The sequence below is a fragment of the Hypomesus nipponensis genome, chromosome 11 (assembly GCF_054491055.1).
Source record: "Hypomesus nipponensis isolate SF chromosome 11, ASM5449105v1, whole genome shotgun sequence".
In the NCBI taxonomy this organism is placed as follows: domain Eukaryota; kingdom Metazoa; phylum Chordata; class Actinopteri; order Osmeriformes; family Osmeridae; genus Hypomesus; species Hypomesus nipponensis.
The window spans coordinates 15809050-15835000 of record NC_140371.1 but is presented as its reverse complement, the minus strand read 5'-3'; the positions used below and the strand labels follow the sequence as shown (position 1 = coordinate 15835000).

The 25951-nt window shown below is 46.8% G+C and overlaps 1 protein-coding gene across 5 annotated transcripts in view; it reads right to left on the bottom strand.

Moving 5' to 3' along the window:
- The window catches only part of inpp5a (inositol polyphosphate-5-phosphatase A), a 100060-nt gene extending 74338 nt beyond the window's left edge, over positions 1-25722 (bottom strand). For 2 of the 5 annotated variants that reach the window (XM_084710098.1, XM_084710096.1), the window contains exons 1-2: positions 25265-25721; positions 3547-3588 (exon numbers count right to left, since the gene is read on the bottom strand). In XM_084710098.1, the coding sequence (XP_084566224.1) occupies positions 3547-3588; positions 25265-25339 (117 nt within the window). In that variant the 5' untranslated portion in view covers positions 25340-25721. Of the gene's footprint in view, positions 1-3546; positions 3589-6962; positions 7055-11750; positions 12101-25264 lie in introns of those variants that run through there. The other 3 variants (XM_084710097.1, XM_084710100.1, XM_084710099.1) reach the window with 3 other exon arrangements.
- Between the last annotated feature and the right edge of the window lie 229 nt (positions 25723-25951).

Here is a 25951-nt window from a genome sequence, read left to right as displayed (position 1 = left end):
TCTCTCTGTGTGCGTGTGTCTCTCTCTGTGTGCGTGTGTCTCTCTCTGTGTGCGTGTGTCTCTCTCTGTGTGCGTGTGTCTCTCTCTGTGTGCGTGTGTCTCTCTCTGTGTGCGTGTGTCTCTCTCTGTGTGCGTGTGTCTCTCTCTGTGTGCGTGTGTCTCTCTCTGTGTGCGTGTGTCTCTCTCTGTGTGCGTGTGTCTCTCTCTGTGTGTGTGTGTCTCTCTCTCTCTCTCTCTCTCTCTCTCTCTCTCTCTCTCTCTCTCTCTCTCTCTCTCTCTCTCTCTCTCTCTCTCTCTCTCTCTCTCTCTCTCTCTCTCTCTCTCTCTCTCTCTCTCTCTCTCTCTCTCTCTCTCTCTCTCTCTCTCTCTCTCTCTCTCTCTCTCTCTCTCTCTCTCTCTCTCTCTCTCTCTCTCTCTCTTTCCCTCTCTCCCTTTCTTTTTGGCTTCTCCATTCACAATCTCTCTCTCCCTTTCCCTCTCTCTCTCTCTTTATCTCTTACCCCATTTGTGTCTGTCTCTCTTCCCCTCCCTTTCCCACATACAAATCAAAACAAACATTTAAATCATGAGGCCATCAACTCGCCAGAGCATGCAGGGCCCAGACAAGGGTTCCAAATGCTGTGGTTGAGACCAGGCGGACCCAGTTCTGAGTGGTGAGACTCAGTCGTGTCCATGCACCCATCAGATGAGCAGACAGACAGCTGAACCATCATCTTGGCTACCTGACTCAGTCAAACATTGCCGGGTGTGTAATGTTTGTCACAAAACCACATGGTTAAAAAATACATATTAAAAAAGGAATGGTGAATAGACAGTATTTGCACAGATATGTTTGGCATTGCTCTTGTTTATAAGAGGGGAGTCAAATTATCCTGGTTTGGGAAATGCATGTTGGTTTCTGTGTGTTTTGGCCCAGGGCTGGTTTGACACACAAACCCACTACACACATTTCCTGTGCTCAACATACTTTCACATTTTATGTAAGTTTGACGTAAATGGAGTGTGTCAAGATATTACAAATGTGTGTGTGTGTGTGCGCATATGTATTTACCTACAGCATGTCCCAAATAAGAGACCGTCTTTACAATTGCTCCACAAACAAAAATCTGTTTATTGTTTGTTTTAGCCAAACCTAGTTAACTTGCATCCTGTTCAAACCATGTGAGAGAAAAATACCTTAAGTGAGACAAATGATTTCCTGTGTGAGTGCGGATACAAAGGTCTGAAAATATTGATTGCACCTTGTTTGCTTGAGAACTCAGATAAATATATGCTCTCAGATGACCTTAATATAGCAGAGGCAGGTCATTCAAACTGCCCCTATCCTCTAGCTACATGGTAGAGAGTCACCACCTCCACCTAACAGATCCTGGATCTGATCTTCACTGACAAGAACAGCCCAGCAGGCTCACCCAGGGACCAGAGGCAGGAGACCAAACTGACCCTGGAGCATCTCTGAGGTCACCTCATACAAACGCTCCCTCGGCTCACCAGGCCAACGCAGAGACAGTCTGCGCAGTAGTGGCTGTGACTGCGTGTGTGTTCATGCAGTTAACCTAGGATAAGCCCAGGCCAAATCCTCTTACAGTTAGTGGCGACCTGTGGCAGTAGCCTGTGATTAGAGGACCCTGGCAGACTACCAGCGGGCCATGACCAGCACCAGCCCAAGGCACCCGATAGTGGGTTGTCACTTTCACTGGTGCAGAAATGACCCGAGGTACTACAGAAATAATGGTAGGAGTGCTTCTTTATGAGACTGGATGACTTGGTGTCTTTTCTGTCAGTACACTTATTTCTGTGTCCCCCTCCCTTATGCTCATGTCCCCCTCGTTGTGTCCATGTCCCCCCCCTTGCCTGTGTCCCTATCTCTGCCACTGTCTATGCCCGTCTCTCTCTATTTCTCATTACGAAGCGAGCACCTGTCAAACTGACGGTAGCCTCACTTCCCATGCCACAGTGGAGAATGTTGTGGTGTGATCAAAGGATACGACGGTGCTTGTGTTTCCTCCAACTTAAGACGACACGCAGTCAAATAAGAGTGCAGGACATTTAATAGTCGTGCATTCATAGAGCACAACGTAACAACGGCTAGGTTTTCAATATTTGGCCCACACTCACCACAAGTGGGAACTTGTCAGACTTGAGAAACAACAGCAATGATTCCGTTTCCAGTGACAAAAACGTGACCGTCAAAGGGCCATCGGCACTTGCATTCACTGGGCTCACAGTGCACATGAAAGCAGCCATACAGTAGACTATGAACATTGTGAAAAGAGCCTCATGTGACTCTGGCCTGCGCTGTGTGGTTCCAGCCTCATGACAGGGCTGATCAAGTCCTGCAACCACACAGACAGTCACAGGGAAGCTGTGTGCGTGTCTAGATTGTGTACCGACACGACCATCTCCTGGTCCTGGTCTCCAGATCTTGAGTGGCATCACTGGGCGTGCACAGAGAATCCACCCAGCTCTGTCACTGTCAGTGACTTAGGATTGAAAATGTGTGCTAGACAGGGTCTTGTGCAGGTCTAAACGAGGTCATACTGATGCGGTGTGCTGCTCTGTGTGAGGCTGTCTCCTGTGCGATGTGCTGCTCTGTGTGAGGGTTGCTCCTGTGCGGTGTGCTGCTCTGTGTGAGGGTTGCTCCTGTGCGGTGTGCTGCTCTGTGTGAGGCTGTCTCCTGTGCGATGTGCTGCTCTGTGTGAGGGTGTCTCCTGTGCGGTGTGCTGCTCTATGTGAGGGTGTCTCCTGTGCGGTGTGCTGCTCTGTGTGAGGGTTGCTCCTGTGCGGTGTGCTGCTCTGTGTGAGGGTGTCTCCTGTGCGGTGTGCTGCTCTATGTGAGGGTGTCTCCTGTGCGGTGTGCTGCTCTGTGTGAGGGTTGCTCCTGTGCGGTGTGCTGCTCTGTGTGAGGGTGTCTCCTGTGCGGTGTGCTGCTCTGTGTGAGGGTGTCTCCTGTGCGGTGTGCTGCTCTGTGTGAGGGTTGCTCCTGTGTGGTGTGCTGCTCTGTGTGAGGGTGTCTCCTGTGCGGTGTGCTGCTCTGTGTGAGGGTGTCTCCTGTGCGGTGTGCTGCTCTGTGTGAGGGTGTCTCCTGTGCGGTGTGCTGCTCTGTGTGAGGGTGTCTCCTGTGCGGTGTGCTGCTCTGTGTGAGGGTTGCTCCTGTGTGGTGTGCTGCTCTGTGTGAGGGTGTCTCCTGTGCGGTGTGCTGCTCTGTGTGAGGGTGTCTCCTGTGCGGTGTGCTGCTCTGTGTGAGGGTGTCTCCTGTGTGGTGTGCTGCTCTGTGTGAGGGTGTCTCCTGTGCGGTGTGCTGCTCTGTGTGAGGGTGTCTCCTGTGCGGTGTACTGCTCTGTGTGAGGGTGTCTCCTGTGCGGTGTGCTGCTCTGTGTGAGGGTGTCTCCTGTGCGGTGTGCTGCTCTGTGTGAGGGTGTCTCCTGTGCGGTGTGCTGCTCTGTGTGAGGGTGTCTCCTGTGCGGTGTGCTGCTCTGTGTGAGGGTGTCTCCTGTGCGGTGTGCTGCTCTGTGTGAGGGTGTCTCCTGTACGGTATGCTCATACCTGGTAGAACTCTCTCAGCCATGTCTTCTGGAGGTTTTCAGGCTGCAAAACAGAGAAGAGAGAGAGGCTTCCGTTAACCACTGTTCTTTGACAAAAACATCTCTGTCTTTGACACTTTGGGTGAACTCCCCAACGCAACACAATTACTGAACTGTGACAATATGGGGCGTCATTTTATTCAGTAGCAGCAGACGCAGAAGCAGACACAAAAACACACACGCCCCCCCCCACACACACACACCCCCCCCAGATGGGGCACCTACGACTAACAAATGAAGCTCGTCAGCCTATGGCAATAACACAGTGAAAAAATGTCATGTGTGTATACGTGTGTGCTGGTGTTGAGTTTAAACAGCCCACCTCCAGTAGCTTTTCTCAATGATCAGGTAATCTCTCTTTGGCTCTGCAGTTAGCTCTGGGTATATGTCAACAACAGCCGCCACGGTTTACTCTCCCTCTCTCTTTTTCCCCTCTATGTATCTGTCTTTCTCTACACTTTAAAAGGCCATCCCCAGCCCTGGACTTCATTTCATTTGCAGGGTGGAAACCGAGACAGAGCCTTGGGCAGTCTACCATTTAAGGAAAGATCTCCCCATGTCGATAACTGGGTCTGATGAACTGGCGTGTGTGAGTTCATTCCGAGGTAAAGGGAGACTATATTAAGAACAGTCAGTGGAGAGGAGTTCAATCTGGACTGGACTGGTGGTGCCTGCCTACAACACAACCTGCAGCTCTGAATCTCTGGGTCACATCAGCAACAGAGCATCATACTGTTACATCTTGCACTCTAAAAATACCACATCGCTATGGCAACCTGGGGAGAAAAAAAAAAGACTTCTTCTCTAGAGTAATATCCACAGTTCGATCATGAACAAGTCCTTTGGTTTTACTTCTAAAACAGGCTGAGCTGATCCTCTCTGACACACAGTGGTGGCAGGAGTCACAGTCTCCCATGTGTGACCTAGTTAGGGCATCATGGCTGTTTCTGGGAGCACCTAAGTCTCTCCAGGTCTACCCTTGGTAGGCCTAAACTGGGAGGGAACAAGGGCCGTTTGTGTGTGTGCGTGTGTGTTTCTTGTGACAAGAAGTCTGTGAAGTGTGCGTTTATGTGAGGGTGAGAAAGAAAGAAAGAAAAGTGATATAAAGTGTATGAGTGAGAGAGGGAGAGAGAGAGAGAGAGTGAGAGTGAGAGAGAGAAAGGGAGAGAAAGTGAGAGAGAGAGAGAGAGAGAGAGAGTGAGAGAGAGAGAGTGTGAGAGAGAGTGAGAGTGAGAGTGAGAGAGAGAGAGAGAGACAGACATGGTCCCAGCCCTAGCCTCAGTCTCAGCCAGATCAGATCATAGGGCTATATAAGGACATGAGCACTGGACCCTGTCATTATTCATACAAAGAAAAAGAAAAAGGGCAAGAAAGAGAGAAGAGAGACACAGAACACAAAAAAACGAGGGACAAAACTGCCCTTCGCACCTTCCTCATTTGTCGACAGGTCAGGTGGTAAAAACACTTGCACCTGCGTACCTGTATGTGCACCTGTAAGAGTCGAAGAATGTTCAACAAGAAGGTGTGTGTGCTGTGCGTGGGAGGGTTTGAAACAAAGTCAAGGCCCAGTCTTTTTAAGTCTTTAGCTGCAGGACCTTCAGATCCACAGGACTATCCACCGGTTCAAACAACCATAGCAGGCCATTCCTAAATAGTGGGATATTTATAGGTCTTTCCATTGTTTAGATCCCTCTAGGAACAGTGATTGCCGTTTCAAAGAGCCCTGTGTATAGAAACGATGTACACTGACACATACCAAATGCATGCGGCTCCCCTGGACTAATTAAGTCAAATTTATCGTTGAACCTCCACAGCCAAAAACGTGTCAACTGGCCCTGACCACATCTGTAGTGTGTTACCAACGAGGAAGAACCCCCTACTCATCCAGGGGTACTGTCAGACACTAATAAGACAATAAAACCACACTGTCGACAGTTTTACAAACAAACCCCCTCGTCTTTGCCAGGAAAATGGTCTCTCCCCCCAGTACCACGACAGCAGAACTTGAAGAAAGTCCATACAAGCTAAAGTTGGCTCCACACTGAGTTTGACAAAAACTCGTTCTAGAGGCCCTGTGCTAATTAAGATGACCCATCTCTGCCGAACGCAATGGCTCAGGTCCTTGGGAACAGACGGTGACCTTGGTAGGGTGGCCCTAAGGAGGGCCAGGGCCCCCTGGAGGCCCTCTGCTGGCTGGGGCCCCAGAGACAAATGGACCTAATGTAGGAACAGGTCCTCTCCTCAGCACTAAATCTGCAGTCCTGCACCGTGGCCCTCCCACAGCTTATCAAAAGTTAATTTTCTGTTAATTAGAGACGGGGCTACACTGGCAGCAAAGTAAAAATAGACGACAGCCTTTCTTTAGGGCTCTCACGCTCGCTCTGACTCTTTCTCCATGGCCTCCCCACTCTCTCATTTCTTTGCCCATCCCTTTTTCCGTTTTTGCAGTCGACGGCCTACTTTTCCGACCACTCTGGGAATTAAAGACTCAACTCAAGCTTTGGTGAAGATCTACTTTCCTGTCATCAAAGTGGCGTATTCTTTAAGCAGCCATGGAAGGGTTGTTGAGAGAAGCCCTGACTAACGACCACAGAATGGCAACCTCCTGCCGAGGAGGCTTACTGGGGTTTGGATTGAGATGTGAAAAGTAATTACATGGAACACCTCCGTTTAGTTAACACCGTGCAGTGATCCATTATGAGCCCCTGGAAAACCCCACTCGTCAACAAGCAAGCTACTGCTTCAAGGCGCCACGATTTTACCGTATGTCCATCAACTCTCATTATTCTTCACAGGAGACAAAACAACAACAACAACAAAACGATTTTGACAAAAGGAAACATTTGGACAAAATCCAAGGTCACGAGTGACCCCTGGTCTTCTTATTAGCCGCTGAGGAGCTCTCCTTTCTGTGGCGGAGTGTTCCGGTTGTGGTGCAGATGAAGCGGACCTAGATATGCGTGGAGATGACGACAGAGCTCTGGCAGACAGAGAGCCCGCTGGTCAGCTGGGAAACACGTGGGCACCACATGAGCCTGCTCCTGCCGAGCAGGTCCATGACTCCTTCCTCTCTTATTTTCTTTCTCTCACTCCATCTCATGCCCCCCCCCCCCCCCCTTGTTTTAGTTGACGTCAATCTCTGCCCTTAAACTCTACTCATCTCCACCCCCACCCCCCACCCACTGCTTTTCTTCCATCTCAAGTTCTCAAGAAAAACCCAGTTCTCACCCTTGCCTACACCCCCATACACCTGGGCAGCTCCAATTCTCTCCCTTCTCCCTCTTTTCTGAGCAACGACTGGGTAAAATAGTGGAAGGTGTCAGCTGTTCATCCTGTGTGTCAGAGGAAGGTGTAAGAAATGCAATAAAAGCCTCTTACTGGAGTTATTTTTGCACTTTCCACTATAAAAGAGGCCAGGCTGGACGAGGGCAAAGTCAAATCCCTTCACATGACTCCTTGGCTGCTGCCTCCTCCACCTCTCCCGCCACATCCTCCTCTTCCCCCTCCGAACCCAGCGACCGCAGCAAACAGCCCTGGTATCAATGCCTGAGCAGAGCAAATGTGCAGACGGCAAAGTCCTCAAATAAGCCACTTAGATACACAGGTATGAGCAAAGACAGAAGACCAATAATCACTTTGTGCTTGTGTGTGGAGGATAAGTGCATCCAGGGAGAGGCTGGTGAGCGGCTGGTGTGAAGCTCGGTGTGAGGCCAGGTAGAGGCTAGGTGTGAAAGTCAGTCCATTGTGCTCGGTCCAAGAAAAGGAGATTGGAGGATGTGACCTTCATCACACGTCAGGTGTGATAAAGGTCTCCAGAGTTGAAAGATCATCTCTCACCTTGCCTCTCCCCACACCTCTGAAAGGACTTCACGGAACATTCCGAAATCTGCTGTCCAGAGTAAGGATCAATTCTCATCTAACATGGCACAATGAATTCATTACGTCTATACAGACAGGGATAAAAGGATCTGCTTGTCAAATCAGAATTTCCCATGAGACAATAGGCCTATGTTGCCAATGGCTTCCATCACTACAAATGTTTGGAATGCATCCCAACCAAAACAGTGTCTTCAAAAGTTCACAGTGGGAATCTATTTTTATTAGGCTGTGATGCTGTTCCAAAAAACAGATCCCAAAGGCCCTGAACATGCAGAAGAAAAAGCCCCATTTGCAGTTAATTTTGGACACAGTGTTGTGAATGACAATCTACATCTAGGCTGTAAAGCACACAAAATAAACTACATCGAAATACTGCATCCTGCTAATTGCTACAGTCATGCTTGAATATCATGTTCTTGAATTAGGGTATCATGGTAGCAAGATGTTATGCCTCGGTGGTTCGGAATGTGGGATGTGACACTATATCTCGAACAGATCGACAGCCTGTGAATGTTGACACACCAGTAAAAAGAAGGTTATTAGCTTTCAGGGGAGCATGTGGCTGTCTAAAAATACCCTCCCTAGATGAAGGGTTTTGATTGAGGCAGGGACTGAGGGAGGTGGGGGGAACCGGGTGAGCCAGCTGGACTACCAGCAGGGACCACAGGGAGGCGTTGGAGGGGGTCCTTAGCTCTAATTGGCACAACAAACGGCCCTGTACGAGTCATCTGCTCCTCGAGATCCAGAATGGCGTCAAGGAGGAGAACGAGTGACAAGTCTAACAGGGTTTGCCACTCAATTATGCAATACAATTTAAGGTGGCTCATTATAGAATTAATTAGAGCAGGCCATCTTCGAGAGGGTTTAAAATGAGGCCTTAGGTTGGAATGAGCTTGTCTCCTCTGGGGTCTCCCTGCCCCCACAACAGTGAGGCCTGGAGGGACTGGGATTTTGGAGGTCTACCTTAGGTTACTTTGTGGTTTTCAAGTCAGAGGATACTTTTCCTCGAGGCAACGAGGGATGTGCTGCCTGTCACACTCACAACCCCCTGAGAGGGAATCAATACTGCAATCAGCTGGGCTGAGAGCATAAGTGTCATCAGGGCAAGAAATTACAGCATTCAGAATAACCGCAGCTGCGTGGTTGCAGAACAGGTCTGCATCACCACCTAGCAGTCTGCAAACAGCAGTCAGCCCACACACAGCTGTACTGTTGCTCTAAAAATTCCATGGATAATTTGTTGGCACCATTATTTTGGAAGACAGAAAAAAAGTTAATATAAGACAAAAATAACCTGAACTGGCTAGATAAATGACATGGGAAAACAGAGGTTCTTCAGAATGCCAAGTATTTCTCTAACACTAGTTGCTCCACGTGTGCCCCACACAGATGCTAGGTCTCCCACTCTTAACATGCTGCAGGCAGCTACTGTTTAACACCTCTGCACACCACAGCAAGATGGAAAAACATCAAAGAGTTTGCAGTGTATGAGAAAAAAACAGACATGATTGTATGAACAGGCTTACTTGTTTGTCTCTTTCCCTTAAGTGAACACCAAAGGTCTAAGCACAACACCAAAGAGTCTAAGCACAACTTTGAAACATCAAGATCTCTACGCCTCACATCTGTTCAAACAGTAACACTTTAGTCACAGAACATCGTAGTAAGAAAAGACTGAGGGGGTCCTAGGTGCTAGCATTATGACAGAAGCCAGTGAAAGTCTGTGGAGAGAGGTGTGTGATTTAGAGCGCGGGTGCAGACCACGTGCAGACCAGTCACAGAGAGCATGTCTGACCAGAAGAGGCAAAAAAACTGGCTCACTCCAGCCTGAGGGTCCCATCTTCAGGCTCGGTCAGGGAGACAGTATTGAAGCACACTGGGAGAAGAAGAATTAAGAACAGTATCTGAGCTGAAAAGCAGTGGACTACTGGGTGTCTGGAAGCCACATATCTATTGATTAGACTTACCAGAAATGCGTGATGTTTGGGAGGACTTGTGAGGGGAAATACATTGTGAAACTGAGGTAGCGTACAACTGACAAAAGAGATCTTGGTTTTGAATCAGCGAGCCCGCAGCAACACAATTACAAACCATGATGAGAGAAAATAAAAAGACATGCGTTACCGCAAAATACTTCCTTCTTACCTGCTTCTGATCCCCACTCTCTCACACTCACTCAATGCCCCACCATGAAACAGCTAAATACCTCGGCCAAAATTCTCTCTGGCCCAATAAGCTATTTGTATTACTATTTTATAACAATCCTGTCCATTTAACAAAAGGAGACCACACTTGTCTTATGTAATTGTTCAATTATGTCTTGGCTAAGACTTATTGTTTGCAGAGGGTGAAAACTATGAACAGACTGATAGGGTTTTCTTAAAGGGCTTGTGTAATTGTGGTCATGTTATTTCAGACAAAGTAATCTTTAAAAAAAGCCGCACTACAAAGTCTGGTCATCACTACAAAGTCAAAGTGTCAGGTAGCACAGGCCTACAACTTGCTGAGCATCTTGACAAAAAGTGTTGGAGTATGGATTGCTCAACTAGCCAAGTCTTACGAATCACATGAATTACATGTCTACAAACTATGCGGAGAGGTTCAATCTCGATCTTCGAAGCTGTGCCAGGTAAAGGTCTGAGGTAAAATCCCTGTGTTTAGAGACTACTACCCTGCTTAGTATCTTGCTTTTAAGGAGCAGAAACTGAAGTTATAGCCAACGTCTTGATATTATCAGCACACTTTGACTTAACAATGTTCAGTGTTTCTCCAGCTACAATCACTTACTTTTTGCAAGCCTACATGTTATGTCATTGACCTTAGAAAGCTGTTGAGTTTGCATATGTAAAATTCCCAACCTCAACCAATTGAAGAACAATAGCATGTCAACACACACAAAAATAGCCCTGTTAGCAGATGCTGATTGGTGGAAGCTCATTCTTAGACCAGGAAGATAAGTGTCTTGAGGAGGAAATCCCCCACTGGCTTGGAAAACAAAGAGCCTATCCTTCAACTGGACAAGACATCCTAAAGTCAAAAAACAGATGACCTGACCCTATCACTAGCACATGCACAATCACACACGTACACCAAATGTGACCTGGTCCCAATCAACAACCAAAAGCACCCGATAAACTTAGTTGAAAACTCTTATCTGCACACAGAACGTCCTAGAAAAAATCTAACAGATGAAACACGTTTCATCCATACAGTTGAAACACTGTTCGGATCCTATACCGCATCACTGTTCCATCATCCCCTGCTCTGTCACACAACAATAATCTTTGAAGTAGAATACGGTCAGTGGGTTGGGGAAATAGGATCCATGAAGGTTTACACACCCATTATCTTTTCAACTTTAACCCCGAGGTCACAACGAACAGGTGTGATCTCTAACAACCAGCAACAACAAAAAGGGGACGCTGACTTTCAAAAAGTAGTTCTTCTCACAATTCCAAAGCGGAAATCATTTCTTAACAAGGCCATACTTGGAAGCTTGCATAATTCATGCGAGGAAGAGAGATTCAGGCTGTCACCGAGCCTGCTCCACTTTCTCTGGCTTTGACAAGTTACACAGAGGTCTCCAGTCTCCACTGGAGCCTGCATGGCTATGTTGGATGAGTGTCCATCTTTCAGGGGTCCCGGGAGATAGACAGATGAAAGGTGAGAGGAAGAGGAGTGACTGATTAGAAAAACCAAGAATAAGGGGGTAGGAAAGAGATAGAGAAGAAAAGTTTACATGAATAGAGACAGGGCCATTGAAACAGGTGCATAATCTGCTCCTCAGTGAAGGATAACAAGTGATTATGTCTACTATAAGTCTGAGTACATAAGATCTCTTATTTGGCAATGCCGTGTCCTAGATTCGTAATCCTCCCATATCAAACATGTGGGCTATTCCTGTCCTCAAACCCACAAAAACACATACGTACATAGCGCACGCACATAACACACGCATTGCTGGAGAACACAGAAGGGCAGAAAAAGAGGTGTTCTCAAATGTTCTTAGATTTCTTGGTAAATAATCGAGTGAACTACATATTTCACTATCAGGACATGCTTAGCAGGAAATGATTTAAGAAAGATAGAGATGCTATGTGGTACAGTTTTAGCAAAGGTCACATTCCCTCTCAGGTAACAAAGTGGATTAAACTTCCTTTCTTGGTGACCAATCAGCTAACAATCTACCTTCAACCGAGCCCCCCCCCACACACACACACACACACTTTCATCTTCCTTCAACCTCTCCCCACTTCTGACTCATCTAATATCATGTCATCCCCTTACAGTTTGTCCTCTCGGATGGTCTACCTCTGGCCTTCTGTCCTCCAAAAGTCTCTTGCCGCCGTCTTCCCCTCAAGATGCCATGGGTTCTTATCGCTCTCTGCTCTCTTGCACGCAGCATCCTGTTTGTATTGGTGAAGGACAAACATTGTCTCTGTGTGTCGCGGAAGACATTTCACAGGCTATCACGTTTTCTGCCTGGACCTGATATCTCTATAATTGGGTTCTTCCTGCTAGAGGGTGGGGGAGACGGGTGAGGGAGAAGTAGAGAGAAATAGAGGCAGAGTGAGAGATTAAGGGAGAGAGAGAGCAATATAGAGCAAGAACCCGACTGACAGCAAGAGAGAGAGAAGAAGAGAGAAAAATAGATGGGGCATCCAGAATGAGAGTGATAGAAAGGGTGGAAAGGGGGGCAGTTTCCATGACACCGTTAAAAGAGTGAACAGCACCCCCCTCAACTCTTTCCACAGGGTACTGTGAGGCCCAACAGAAAGATCAACACGGTGTCCATATCACAAAAACAGGCTCAATTCATCCACTTCTGCCAAGGTCCAAAATGGACCTAGTAGCAAATAAGTATGACGAAAATATGGATGGCTATCTCCAAATCCCTCAAGAACCACTAAAATGACAGCTCCCCTAGGCACTGACCTTAAAGATACGTGGCTTCAAACCTCCCAAAACAAACAGAAGAGTAACCGCTGGGTTTCCACAACACAGGGTTGCAGCCATCCCTCACCAGGAGAGCCTGATTTATACCCTCCACAGTCCAAACTCAACGCGTAAGGTTCCCAGTTGCTGTGCCAAGAGTGAACCTAGTAACAACATGCCATAGTAAGGCTCAGCCAATCACCCACTGAGCTGGCTGTGAACAGCAAGTTCATGGCTTTAGCTCAGTGGGATAAGACCTATTTGAGGAATACGCACTGGGCAGTTCTGAGCAGACATGGTCAGTCAGGCAGGCCGGGTCAAGGCCTCTGAGGGATGGGCTTATTTCTCAGTGCTCACTCTGCGTGGTGTTTTGTGTGTGTGTGTGTGTGTGTGTGTATGCTTGTGTGTGTATGTGTGTATGTGTGTATGTGTATGCTTGTGTGCCCATGCCTGACTGTAATTTCCCATGGACCGGTCCTGTCACTGAACTCTTACCCTCTCCCTCGTCTCTCTATCCTCCCTCACCCTCCCCTCATCATTTCTGCTTCCCAGTCCCTCTCTGGCCACTCCCAAGCTATTTCCAGTCATTTCCTATATTTTTTCCTACACATCTGAACACAAACTGGTTAAGAACATCTGAACTCAGAGCTGGGGGAAACTCCAGAAGGAGTTTAAGAATACAGACAATTACAAAACATTTATTTGAATCATGTGGTACTTGACAGATTATAAACGTGTCATGAGTGACCTAAAGGGATTTCCCCACTTGAATGTGAGCAAAGAATGTCCATCTGTAGATAATGAGATCACTTGTCCTATACAGCTAGAAATTCTGATGAAGGCATTTTGCAACCGCAACTACGCTGGTGTTACAAGAAAGCAACAGTTGAGAAAGTGTTTGGGCAAGGCTACATTTCTGGAGAATTTCAAAATGTGTCACACTGTTAGTGACTTCCATATATCCTATTTGCATATTGACAAAGCCGTGAGAAGTGAATTGAAAGAAAGCCTGTATTTCCCTTGCAGTGTTTACCGTTTCCAGGGATCCGTGTATTTGCTGTCTGTCACCTTGCACGGCAGCCTGCTTCTCGGCTCAAAGGCTCATTAATACTCCGGATTGTTCCAGACTGTCACCCATTACGGCAGAGGTCTCCTCTCATTGATCATCCCCTCTAAACACATCTCCCTGACAACCCTGGCCATCTCACAAGATAAAGATGAAGAGTAAGAGGAAAGACACACACATGCAACCCCCCCCCCCACACACACACACACACACACACACACACACACAGGATGCAGAGTGCATCATGAGGGGAGGCGTAAACAGGATTTCAGAGACAAAGTGCAGTCTAATCTCTCTGTTCCAGATGTAAAACCCTTCCAAAAAGAACACACACACACCCACCCATACACACACACACAGAATGGGTTGATGCAGGAAAAAGAGGAGCAGCAGGGAGAAGTGTCTCTGGAGCACAGTCCCTATCCAGCCAGATGTGTGATTTGTCCCATCCTGGTGAAAGAACATCCTGTCACAGTGGCACCATCCAGTCAAAAACACCTTCTAAATCTAAATAGCCACAGTTGCGAAAATAAGTTGTCTTATGACCGGGGTGGGCAGGGGGGGGGGGGGGGCTGAGATCCAAGTCGAGGATGACTCAAGAAGCTGTCGCCGTACATAAAGGCCGCTCTCGGAGATCCCGGCTGTGCCAACAAACGCTGACCGCCATAGGAGCCACTCCCACCCCTGCCCACCCGGCGGAGAGAGACAGACGGGAGTGTCTGAGAGGAACGTGGCGAACGCCAGACCAGGGCAGCCTGCTGTGCTCCTGGAGCCCTCTTGTACCTTCTGAAGCAGTCACTCCCCATGACCTCGCACAGGCCATGTTTATGCTTCTTTTGGAGTCCGTACGGCAGATAGCCGTGAGTGTTTATGACGGCTTGCAAAACAAGTGCAGGTCAAAAAATCCGATTTGTTTTGACCCTGTGAACAGAAAGAACTAGCACACAGACCAGGATTTAACTCAAGACATGCTCACACTTTATAGGGAGCGGCCGTGAGAGACAGTAACACAACTCACCAAAAAGAGAAAGAAAGAGAAACAGACAGAAAGAAAGAAAGACTTGGAGCGGACACCAGCTATCCATTCGAGGGCTCTTTTCACACTGCTTCCACTTTGCTTCACCACTAGCCAATCAGATAAGATGGCACCCTGATCCTCTGGGATCTGAGACGGGTAGCGTCACCGTCGACGCCGTGTCCGCCAGAAACCTCGGTCACCTTGTAGAGTCTGGACCTCCGCTAATGGGCGACACCGACCGGCTGCAAGTTGATAGCCAGGCTAGCGTAGTGGGCTAGCAGCCCCTTGGTCATAAAAGCAAGACATTAGGCCACTGAACAAACAGTTCAGTCTGCTACCAAGCCAGGCCTCAGCTTGGAGACTGGGCTACTCAGGGGAGGAGGGGGGGACATGGCTTTGGATGGAGCCCAGAGGGACCTGACATTATGGGATCCTAAACGCTCGTCATTTCAGACTCTAATGTGTATTACCTGTCTGGACATGTTTTGACACAGGCGTGGAATAGCTGCAGGTAAACTTGTAAAACTTTAGATTGCTCGTCTTGATATTTACTTTTAGCATGTATGCGGTCACTGTTAAACAATTGTATAGTATATGGACCACTTAGACACACATACCATACTTAAATGATGGGTGATGAGTAGGCTATAATCTTCTATTAAAGCATGAGGTAGGTCGAAGGTCAGGTACCCTTTCTTCCACAAAATGCTGACCATCTAACCACATCAAGTAGTGAGGCTTGAGTAGGCAACTTCAGGATTTCTACCCGCTTTCCATCATGCACTTCCAAAGCAAACAGGGCTAACCCTGAACGTGACAACATGAGTATTTGCAGGTGGGCTTAAGTGCTACTGTTCGAGATAACGTTTATCTTGTTCCAGTCAAACTGCCTCTCCTTACCTAAAAACGGCCAGTAAGAACGCATGCAGGCTCTGGCCACCATCTGCCCGGCTGGTATGAGGACTGGGCTGGCAAGCACCGGCAAGGCTGGCACAGTCAGTTAGCCTTGTGGTGGCCACTTGTCTGGAGAGGCTCCGACAAACCAGCGGCAGATGGAAAGGGCACCACTTACAAAAAACGTGCATGTGTGTGTTTGTGAAAGAGAGACAGTGGACATGGGGGGGGGGGGGGGTCGTCTGTCTGCTCCTTAAATCAAATGGAAACTGATCTGTATCATACACCCGGCAGTCCTGTAAACTGGATAGATCTAGAGAATCAGCCCCACGGACATGTGGAAAGCCTTCTAGAACAAGGAGGTGGCCTTACACAGTAAACAATCACTAAAGAAAACATTTCGAGATGAAAACCCTGAATAAAGCTTCAACAGAACATGTGCTGGGCCAGGGCTTCTCAATGAAGCAGAGAGCAGGAATGTGGAAGTAAAGCATTCATATGCGGGGAGAAGAAGGGGGTGACCAATCAGAGTCCAGAGGGAAATCCTCCCAAGCGAGAACAAGGAAGCATAGTTTGGACAACCCAAATCTCTGCTTAATGCCCAATGACTCCAAAACTGTAAGCCCTCCCCCCCCATCCCCACCCCAAATTAGCCCGAGGACTGATTCTTTGCCGTCACAGTGTTTCCCAAGGCTAGGCCAAAGGGGTCCTTTTCCTCGCTGGTCCTAATGAAATAAAAGGATGTCTTCAACAAAGATACATTTGTGGAGTGGGGCTAAAAATAGCCCCTAGTGGGGAGAAGGAGGGAGAGAGAGGGACAAGCGGCAGGGGAGGGGGGAGGGGGGGGGGGGTTGTGTATTGTTTAAGTCCTCCAGAATGGAAATTCAGGCGTGTGGTGTCAACAAGGTTGGGTAAAGAGGTAAGTGATAAACCCCTTAAGTTACCCAGTGACCTGGCAGAGGGGAGATAAGCCAAAGGGAGGGCCCCGGACACACACTCAAACTCACGCACACAAACACACGCACACATACACATGTACAATGGAAAAAACGTTCCCTAAAATCCCAGGGTTAGTGTTTTCATTACAGAGGAACATGGACAGACACACGTAGCTCTGCTTCAACACACACACACACAGCAGAGCAGTCAGCAGTATCGTTGCTCACAGTACACACTGTGTTCCTTCAATGCCTCCCTGGAGACAGCCCAGGGAAACCCCAAAATCAGCAACGTTTTCCAGAAACACCTTTAGGACAGGCTTTGATTCAAGCACACTAACTCTCCCCAGCCCAACAGAAGTTACTCCCCAACTTAATAGCATTTGAGTTAGTCTGTATTTGGCTAAGGCTCAGGATGGGTATGTCATCCAGGGTTGTGCTAGGTTTAAGGGTTTAAGCACTGGGTGGACCTTAAAGCAGAGCAGGTCTGGTTTGAGTGTGGTCTTTAACTGGTGGTCTTGAAAGCTTTTCTCCAGGCCGAAGCAGAACAGGCATAGTTGAGGTAATGATGGGCTAATTAAGCCTTTTCTTTCCTTCACCCTCCCCCTCCATAGCCGGCTCCCGTGATTTCTGACTCTCTCCACCGAGGAAACCCCCCAAGCATTGGCAACTTGGATACAGCATGACAACTGGCAACCATCGTAAACATCGTCATTATGGATCAGCTACACACAGTCTTCTATGGGCATAGGAGAAGTCAACTCAACTTCTTTGAGGAGGCATGTGACATAAAACAGGAGCCGTGTGGGGATTTTTCTCCTGGGAGTGCCAACAACCAGTGTGTGTGGGTGGGTGTGCGCGCACATTGTTTCACTATGGATTTCTCCATTAGAGAACCGCTTCCCTTAAATGGGCACCCTGTGAACGTCAGACAGCGTAATACTAATGTTCATCTGAGAGAGTTTTCTGTTATGGTTCTGCTGAGGGAAGCCAGGCCCAGAACCACACCAATATCTCTTTGTCCAACACAGCAGACGTGACACAATCACACACACACACAAAGGTAAAGGAAATGGCATGATAACATGAACTAACCCAGTCCAGGTGTTCTGTATACAGTATGGTTTACTTCTCTCCAGGAAGTCTGCAAAGTGAGATGGAACATGAGCAACGTGTTCCTGGGCACATCGAACTTGTCTTAATAACTCGGCAACACAGCCCAACACTGCAGCTGAACTGCCATGTTAACAAAACAATACTGCTGCTGAACTGCACATGCAAACAAAACAATGGACTTGCTGGGAAAGAGACACACTGGAATGGTGTGGACAATAAGCCTTCTCCAGCACAAGCTCTTGAATGAATAAACACAATTCTTGGTGTGTGTGTGTGTTTGTGACAAAGAGAGGGAATGAGAGACAGGGAGATAGAGAGACCCAAACAGACAATCCATGTTTCCACAGAAAACTGATTGGGTGTGACGAATACTGTCTAGCCACACACTAATGACATTCTATTTCCAGTATTCTATGTACTGTTCTTAGCAGAGCACAAAAGACCTCCTTAAGCTGACAAATAAACCAAATGGTGTGGTTGTGCAATGGAGCGGTAGAGGGGGAGCTGTTCAGGGGCCAGGCTGGCAAGCCGGTAGCCGAGGAGACGTCTTCTGCAGCCGCGTGGGAGGAGCCTGGTCCTTTATTAAACAAGTCGGTTTTCCAGGAGATACATTAGGTGGGCAGGCTTTTCATAATCATTCGGTATTTGTTTTTCTACTCTACAGGGCTGAGCGTGGTGAGAAGAGAGAGAGAAAGCGAGAAAGAGAGGAAGAGAGAGAGAGAGAGAGAGAGAGAGCTGTGTGTGTAACACTGACAAACTGACAAGTGTCCTTAACACATCCAAGGTGCCAAACCAGTACTGACATCGCAAGAGGTCACAAGACTGGACGTGCACCTTGAGAGACAAACACACAACTGCAACTCGTCAAAACACACATCTGAGTTTACACAGCAGAGAAGGAGGTGGCTGCCAGGCTGTCAGATGTCCGATACACATGAGCTTGTGATTGATTCAAACATGGTGGTAACAACCAATAACAAGCTCTTGTCAAAACGACTTCCTGTGATGATCCAGTCGAACCCTTTTTACCTGGAGCAGCATACTGTACACAGACATGAGAGAGGATACTACTGGGCCACAGCCTTCCTCCCAACACAGACGTTTAGACCCACAGAATTGCATGCTGCTCACGCTACGACAAGCATGGACACACCCCATACAGTCAGGTACTCCTTTACCTGCCTAAAATAGGGACTTGTGTGTTTACATTCCTGTCGCCAGGCGAGTTTGGACACGTACTGTATGTCATCAGCTGAACACAGAGAGAGGAGTCTCAGAAGGAGAAGGTAGTATGCTTCTTGGGGAAAAGTGTTCAGTGGAGTCTGCTGTCTAACACGCTCCTGAACAGGTTTGAGGAGGTTGCCTGCATGGATTGATTCCTTCAGAGTTCCACGGTAAGTCTGGGAGCTGAGCCAAAAGTGCTGAGTTCTGGTGAAGGACAGGACTCGGATGCCTTATAAAGACCTGGGTAACAGCCTGTTGTAATTATGCGTTTAGTCGCAGGTATGTTCGTATTGTTACGTTGCATGTTTCCTTGCCCACACGCATGACTGAAGTTGCTGAGTGACATTCTGCAGTGTACATTCGTGCAAACCATAAGGAAATAGTAACAAATGAACTCTTTTGGAAAACAACACCGAATTGTGAACTCCCAGCCTGAACTCATGAAACACCCACTCCTATTTCCACAGCCCTCCCTCCCCCCCTTCTAGCCTCACATTCAGTGAAACGAGAAAGTAGGGATGCTAGCACGCACAGAACCAGGAAGTCTTGACATAGAAGATAGCCTAAGATAGCCCGAGCCTAACCGGGGCCTTCACTCTCACATCACTCCCCCTGATGTCACCTAAGGCTAAGAACTCATCATACCGGGCTAGGCGTGAAAAACACATCCTGGCTCTCTCTCACTCACACACACAAGACAGCAAACGCTCTTTCTCACACACACACACACACACACCCACTCAACACTTTTAGAAATCTTGCTTACACCCAGCCTCACATAGTGGATAGCAAGCCCTGACATGGTGAAACACCATGTGTAGCCTGGCTGAAACAGGGAGTTCCTCTCCTCAGTATGACAGTCATGGCAAGACTGGGCCACGAGGCTGCTTTGGGCCCATAACATGTCTATATACAAAAACACAACTAATTAAGCCAAGATCAAAAAATAACCCTTTCAGTTACTAGTTTATCTGGTATATTAAAAGTGTATGATTAATTGCTCTAAGTAAACCCAGTTTTATAAATAGTCTTTGTGATACCACAGAGTAAAGTAGAACTATTAACTGATAATGACCCACTGGCTCATGAAGCAGGCTAACCACTGAACAAAAGCAGCAGAAACTGCAGTGAGCAATACAGCCTTCATGTACGGTACTACACAGTAACACAGCAGGCTTCCACATTGCTGATTTAGCCTCTTGCTTTGAGCTATAAGGGTTATCATAGCGCTGAGTCCTCCTCTGCCACCAGAGACTCTCATGAATGAGTCCTTGGGCTTGGGGACAGAGGGACGGCTCTCTCTCTCAAGCTTTCGCATTCTGGATAATTATGGCTCTTGGAAGGCACCCAAGCTGGCCAGCTCCTCTGCGACACTCCCCCTTGTATCCCAGGTCCTAATCTGTGTCCGCGGGGGCCCGGCCTTCATTGTCTCACTCACCTCACTATCAACTCCTCCTGAGGAGGGCTATTGAACTCTGGGAAGGTTCATGAAGGCTCTCAGTCATTACTTTGCCCTGTCCTACCACTGGGACGGGTTGAAATAGTAGACACTGCCTGTGAGTGTGTGTCTTTGTGAGTGAGTGTGTATCACTCCCCTGAGCCACTACTGTAAACAACAGTCTAGTCCAGTGACTGCCTGCTTGTTTTCATAGGTCAGATTAGCAGATCTGGCCAGTGGGGAGAGTGGACAATTTATTCCCTTGAGTTTGAAACACAACCTAACCATCAGTGCCTGGCTCAAGTCAGCTAATCATCCAGTCAGTAAGGCCTGGCTGTTCTGTCCAGTTCTACTGCTCTTCAGGGGCATAGTGACCCGACTGACTGGGAGAGTCCCAGGGGCCCACTGGTCCAACTCACACCGAGGCCTGGTGCTGTCTGGATCCTGGACTGAGGTTTCAGACTTTACATGGTCACAGAAACCCAGAAGAGACGTGAGCCAAAGAGGAGGACAGGGAGGTATCTGGTTAAAATAGCTTTGTGGGAAAGGGTCTCCTTCAGAAAGCTGCCAACTGGCAGCCAGAATGTGACAACTCTGAGTCATGCATTCAAGCTGTGCGCATGAATGACACGGTGAGGAGGAGAGGACTGCATGATGCTGAGAACGAAGGAAACACCTCCCATGCAACACAAACCCACCTCCTCTCATTCGAGGGCCCTCCATATTGAAGCCATCAGCAGCCTGTGGGCAGAGGTGGGTTCTGGCTCTGCCATAACTACACTCATTATGACCAAGGCTGTTGGTACTGCAGTGGGATGGTATTTACTAAATTGGTTTTAACCCTCGGAACTCCATTTAGATATGATTTTTTTTCAACAATCCTGTGAGCAAACAAGTATCTTAGGTCTTGTCCTAGATAGGTTTCTGAATGCCTCACTTGGAGACAATGGTCAAGACAGGACTTACCCTACTTTAGTTGGACAAATGTTAAGTTGTCTGTAAACTAAACAGATTTTCAGGAAGTAGGCTAATGGCAAATGATTCCATTCAATTCTAAAAATGCTTGAAACAAGCTTGACTGCTGCATGTGAACCCATCCTTAGTCAGCAGAGTGCTTCTCAACTGCCTCTTCTAAGCTATAACAGATCAAATTCCTGTATCCTAATGCTAAATAAACATAACATAATCACAATAACAACATAACATAATCACAGCATCATCAAGGTATATTCTAGACCCTTGAGCCATGCATTCATATTTAACAGTTAACATGATCAAATAGTAATGGCCAGGCTGGTAATTTCATGTGAGTGGAGAGGAATCAGGTTAGAGGAAAAAGTGTCAGAGGACTCTGCAAACTCAATGCTGATTATTCTGGCTTTCGGAAGCCAACTCATTTCACCCCTCTCCAGTTTCGCCTTTGAAAATCTAATTTCCTTATCTGAGGGGGCAGAACTAGAATGAAGAAGCGCATCAAAATAGCATCATCTGATCTGCCTTTCATAAACTTTCATCTCTGGCTGCAGCATGAAACTCAAAACAGGAGCTCTCTTGAGCAGGACAAAGACAGATGAAGCCAAGAGACTTTTGAGATCATCTGAAACCAGCCTTGTGAAGCATGACAGGCACAGACAGAAGGCCTAATTAATTCACCTGCTCTGAATATCCCAGCATCCCAGTCTATCCTCCAACCTCCACACTCAATTCCCCCCCCCCCCCACCCCATTAAAGAGCACCCACCATGCAATTAACCCTTTCCCCAGAAAATAATTATCCCATGTCCACGCTTCTGTCCCATTGTTAACAGAGAGGTAGAGGGCCCACCTACAGTGGTGACGTGAAGGAGTCTTGAGAGCAGAACACACACGCTGTGCTCCATAATGGGCAGCATTCACAGTCAGATGCTGAGAAGCTACAGTGGCTAGGATACATTCGGACTGAAACTAGAGCGCACATCTAAAACAGGTTTTCCTCAGTTTCATGCCATCTTTACTTGTGTATAAATGCCAGCATACTGGGGTCTGGATCCATTAGCAAACGTTGATGCCGTGAGCTAATGAGCTGTTAGGGGATGCCTGAGAGGGAAGGAGAGAGAGAGCCAGAGAGAGAGAGAGAGCGAGAGCGAGCCAGAGAGAGAGAGGAAAGTGGGGGGTAAAAGAGAGGGACAGAGAGAGAGGGAGGGAGAGATAAAGTGAGGGAGAGGGGGTTAAAAGAGAGAGCAACAGTGGGTGCAGACAGGCAGATGCGGGGTGCGAGAACTCGGTACATGAGCCAAAAATGGCAACATGGCAAGACCATGCCCCAATCTCCAGGGTAACTGAAGTCCAGAGTGAGCACTGGATACATTTAGGGTATGACATCACTGTTCACAGACTACGGTAAAAAAGAAAAGACATGGATTGGCGGACATATCGGTAACAGGTGGTTAAACAGATGTCCAAGGCTCTTGTTACTCGACTAAGTCCTCAATAGTCCACAAGTGTGATGTATGTTTGAGAAGAGATTTCCACCATTTCCATTGAGGGGCCCCAACTGCATGGTGGACTAGCCTATATCTGAGGAGGCAGAGTGAGAGAGGTGCCCTCTGTTCCCTGGCCAGAGTTCAGACGACACAACACAGTATTGCAACTATCTCCTTAGAAAACACTCCCTATGCTCTTTATGTCACACAGTTAAGGCTATCACTCTTCCATGGCTAGGAGTTGGCCATTACTCAGTAAGGAAATAGGTTGTTTTTCTAATTATACCGATTGTTATTCTCTTTCATCAGTTCTGTTTCATCAACTTTAATCTTTTTTCAGCAGCAACGGCCCACTGCTGTTGTATGACACTATAACAACCAAGAGTTGCGCAACTTCCTTTAACACAGTAGCTAACTTTGAATAAATAGGAAAAAGGGGCGTGCAAGACATTCTCAAATGTAAATAATGATTAACACCTGACCTTTACATTTGAAATGCACCTGGAAAGAGGTGTTTGTCTTCATTTGAAACATGCCTAACCGTGAATGTTTGACTTTGCCACTGGTCCCTTTCAATGATAAATGTTTGACATTAACGGGACTCAGAGGAGCGTAATGTGGACACGTCTTCCTCGCCGCCGATTAAACAAAAAACATACAGTGAGGTTATATTAACTCCACCTTCATTTACCAGTTGCCACAAGAGAATGATTATGATAACACAACAGGCTGTGACAACGTAAGGGAACGTAAGGGGCAGCCAAATGGTCAGTGTCTTTACTAAGAAAACAAGTGTCAGAGGGCGTGATTTTGTCACTGGATCTGTGTTAGGGGAACCATGGGAAAGGACTACACTACTAAAATAAACTAATATCCTTTCTATGTAGGCCGTCAACTAGTTTGAGTAGGCAAATGTTCCTTGTCTTTGACCATACCCTCCAACACCATCTGTGTTTTATAATTTGTATTTTTTTTTGTAAAGGTCATCTAACCAAAACACCAAACCTTGTGATCTCTTACAGGCTCTGTATTTGTCTCACAACACCACAAACAACAATCTACAAAGAGTCCATTCAGTTGCCATGAGCAGTGTGGAGTTTGGACAAATTTTGTGCAAAGGTGACTGCATCTGTTCTAAAAGAAACACACGTGTTTGCTAAAGCGGTGCGCATTTTGGCTCACAGCACAAACATGTAGGCTAGCCTATGCAAAAAGGACATCCAAAGCTCAGTGTTCATGACAGGCAGTCTATTAATATACAAACATTAGAGAGAAAACCCTTCCCTCAAAAAAAGAGAGAGAAACAGAGATAGAGAGAGAGAAACAGATAGAGAGAGAAACACACAGAGAGAGAGAAACAGATAGAGAGAGAAACACACAGAGAGAGAGAAACACACAGATAGAGAGAGAGAGAGAGAGAGAGAGAGTGTGAGAGAGAGAGAGAGAGAGAGAGAGAGAGAGAGAGAGAGAGAGAGAGAGAGAGAGAGAGAGAGAGAGAGAGAGAGAGAGAGAGAAAGAGAAGAAGAAAGAGTATCCTCAGTTATAACAACAACGGGATGAACGGGTTACAAGGTGTTTGCCATCACTGGCTGTAAGCATTCATCCCAAGATGAAGAAAAAAATGTGTTCTTGACTTGGCTCATTTTACAATTCTGATAAACACAGCAAGGCTCACAAGCCCAACAGTTAGTGTATGTTAAGATTCACTAATAATATCACTGGGAGATATTATTACTAGACAGTTACATTTTGAATTTAAGCATTTACAAAACTTTTACATGACTTGTAGTTGTAGATTGATGAGCATTTAAGATAAATTTGTAGTGTGTTTGAGTTGCCATGTTAACAATAAGAGCCATGAGGACACAGTTGGTTAATTCATTAAGATGCTCTCAAGCTGCAATATAGCACATATCAACAGGTGGTTTTAAACTAATTATAGCCTAATGGTGCCCTTGTTTTGAGTCATCATTGAAGGGAAACATTTCTAAAGCTATCTTTCAAATAAAATCAACAATGTGTTTTTAGATCATGTATACCTACAATTACTAAGTAGACCATATGTAATGAATAGTGTAACACATCTACAATTCAATGGCACATTACTCGAGAGTGTAGACTTATGGTTTCACTTTCTCGGGGTTACCTTGGTGCAGACGTATTATTTATGAATTTGATACTGACGACATACCATAATATATTGCATTTATCTGAAGATATGAGATACATTCGTGTAGATAGTCAACACATCAAGAGGAACGGCGACACTCAAAAGGATCTTCCAGTTGTCTCTTCAAACCGTTGGAGATGGCATGCTGTCACAAGAATGTTTTAGGTAGGCCATGGTAAGAAACACTATGTTCTTTTAAACTGAGAGACTAATTAACATATCGGTTTAACATCAATGGCAAAACGAGGTTAATCAAGTTCTTGTTTCCCTAACCGATGTCTTCATAATGCGTGAAAAGACATGCAGCAAAACGTAAATCTTTAGAGCCGAGACGGGCCCACGTTGTGATTATGCTCGTAGCCTACAAACAAGTAAGGTGGTTACGGTAGGATACTGCAACCTATCTGACAGATTGGCGGATTAGTTAAAATCTCCGCGGGGAAACAGCAACAACGCTACAGCTACAACAGACCAAGGTTCACATAGGCAGCAAAGACACATTGTAATAGAAAGCATTCATCAACACGTCGCAGCAACTCACATCTTCAAAAAGCGATCCAACGTTGGCTGTCACGAGCAGTATTCCCGTGCTTTGTGATGTCAGCTTCCCTGCCATAATTCGTTCAGAGTAAGGATTGTTACGGACTTTGACTGTGTAAAACAGAAAGCAAACAAAAGTCGAAAAAGGTTTTAGGATGCTAGTTCGGTTAAAATACTGAGGAATTGGGACTGCAGCCAGGGTTGAGATGGCTCGGCTCGCGCAAATGAGCTGTGCCTGTGCATCTAGTTGCTTGCTAAAGGTCCGTTCTGGTGTTGTTTTGGCTACTTTTTTACGTTTAGAGCCATCGTAAAAGTTTCCGTTTTAATCCACAGCGACTGCTGGGCTCTGGTTCATTTCAACGATTAATGTTTCCCTGGCTTTTGCAGTGAAAAAGTCTCCCTCGCAAGCACGGCTCTGCCAGGACCATTGCCTTGATTGTTTAGAGAGGAGGATAGGCTGGAGTCCTTCACGGCCCTGACGTCATCAAGCGAATGGAAAGACGAGATCTCTTAAAGGGCGACGCTGTGTGGAAGCGTTACGTAGTAGGTTTATGCCTATTCCCAGACTCTCTTTAACACCTTCAGTTACTTCAATGATGGGTTTAAACAAATAATAGCCGATGTGATGTCGGCTGTCATTGTTTAGGTTACTGCTTTAAGTAAAATACATAGTATTGCTCCCATCTTT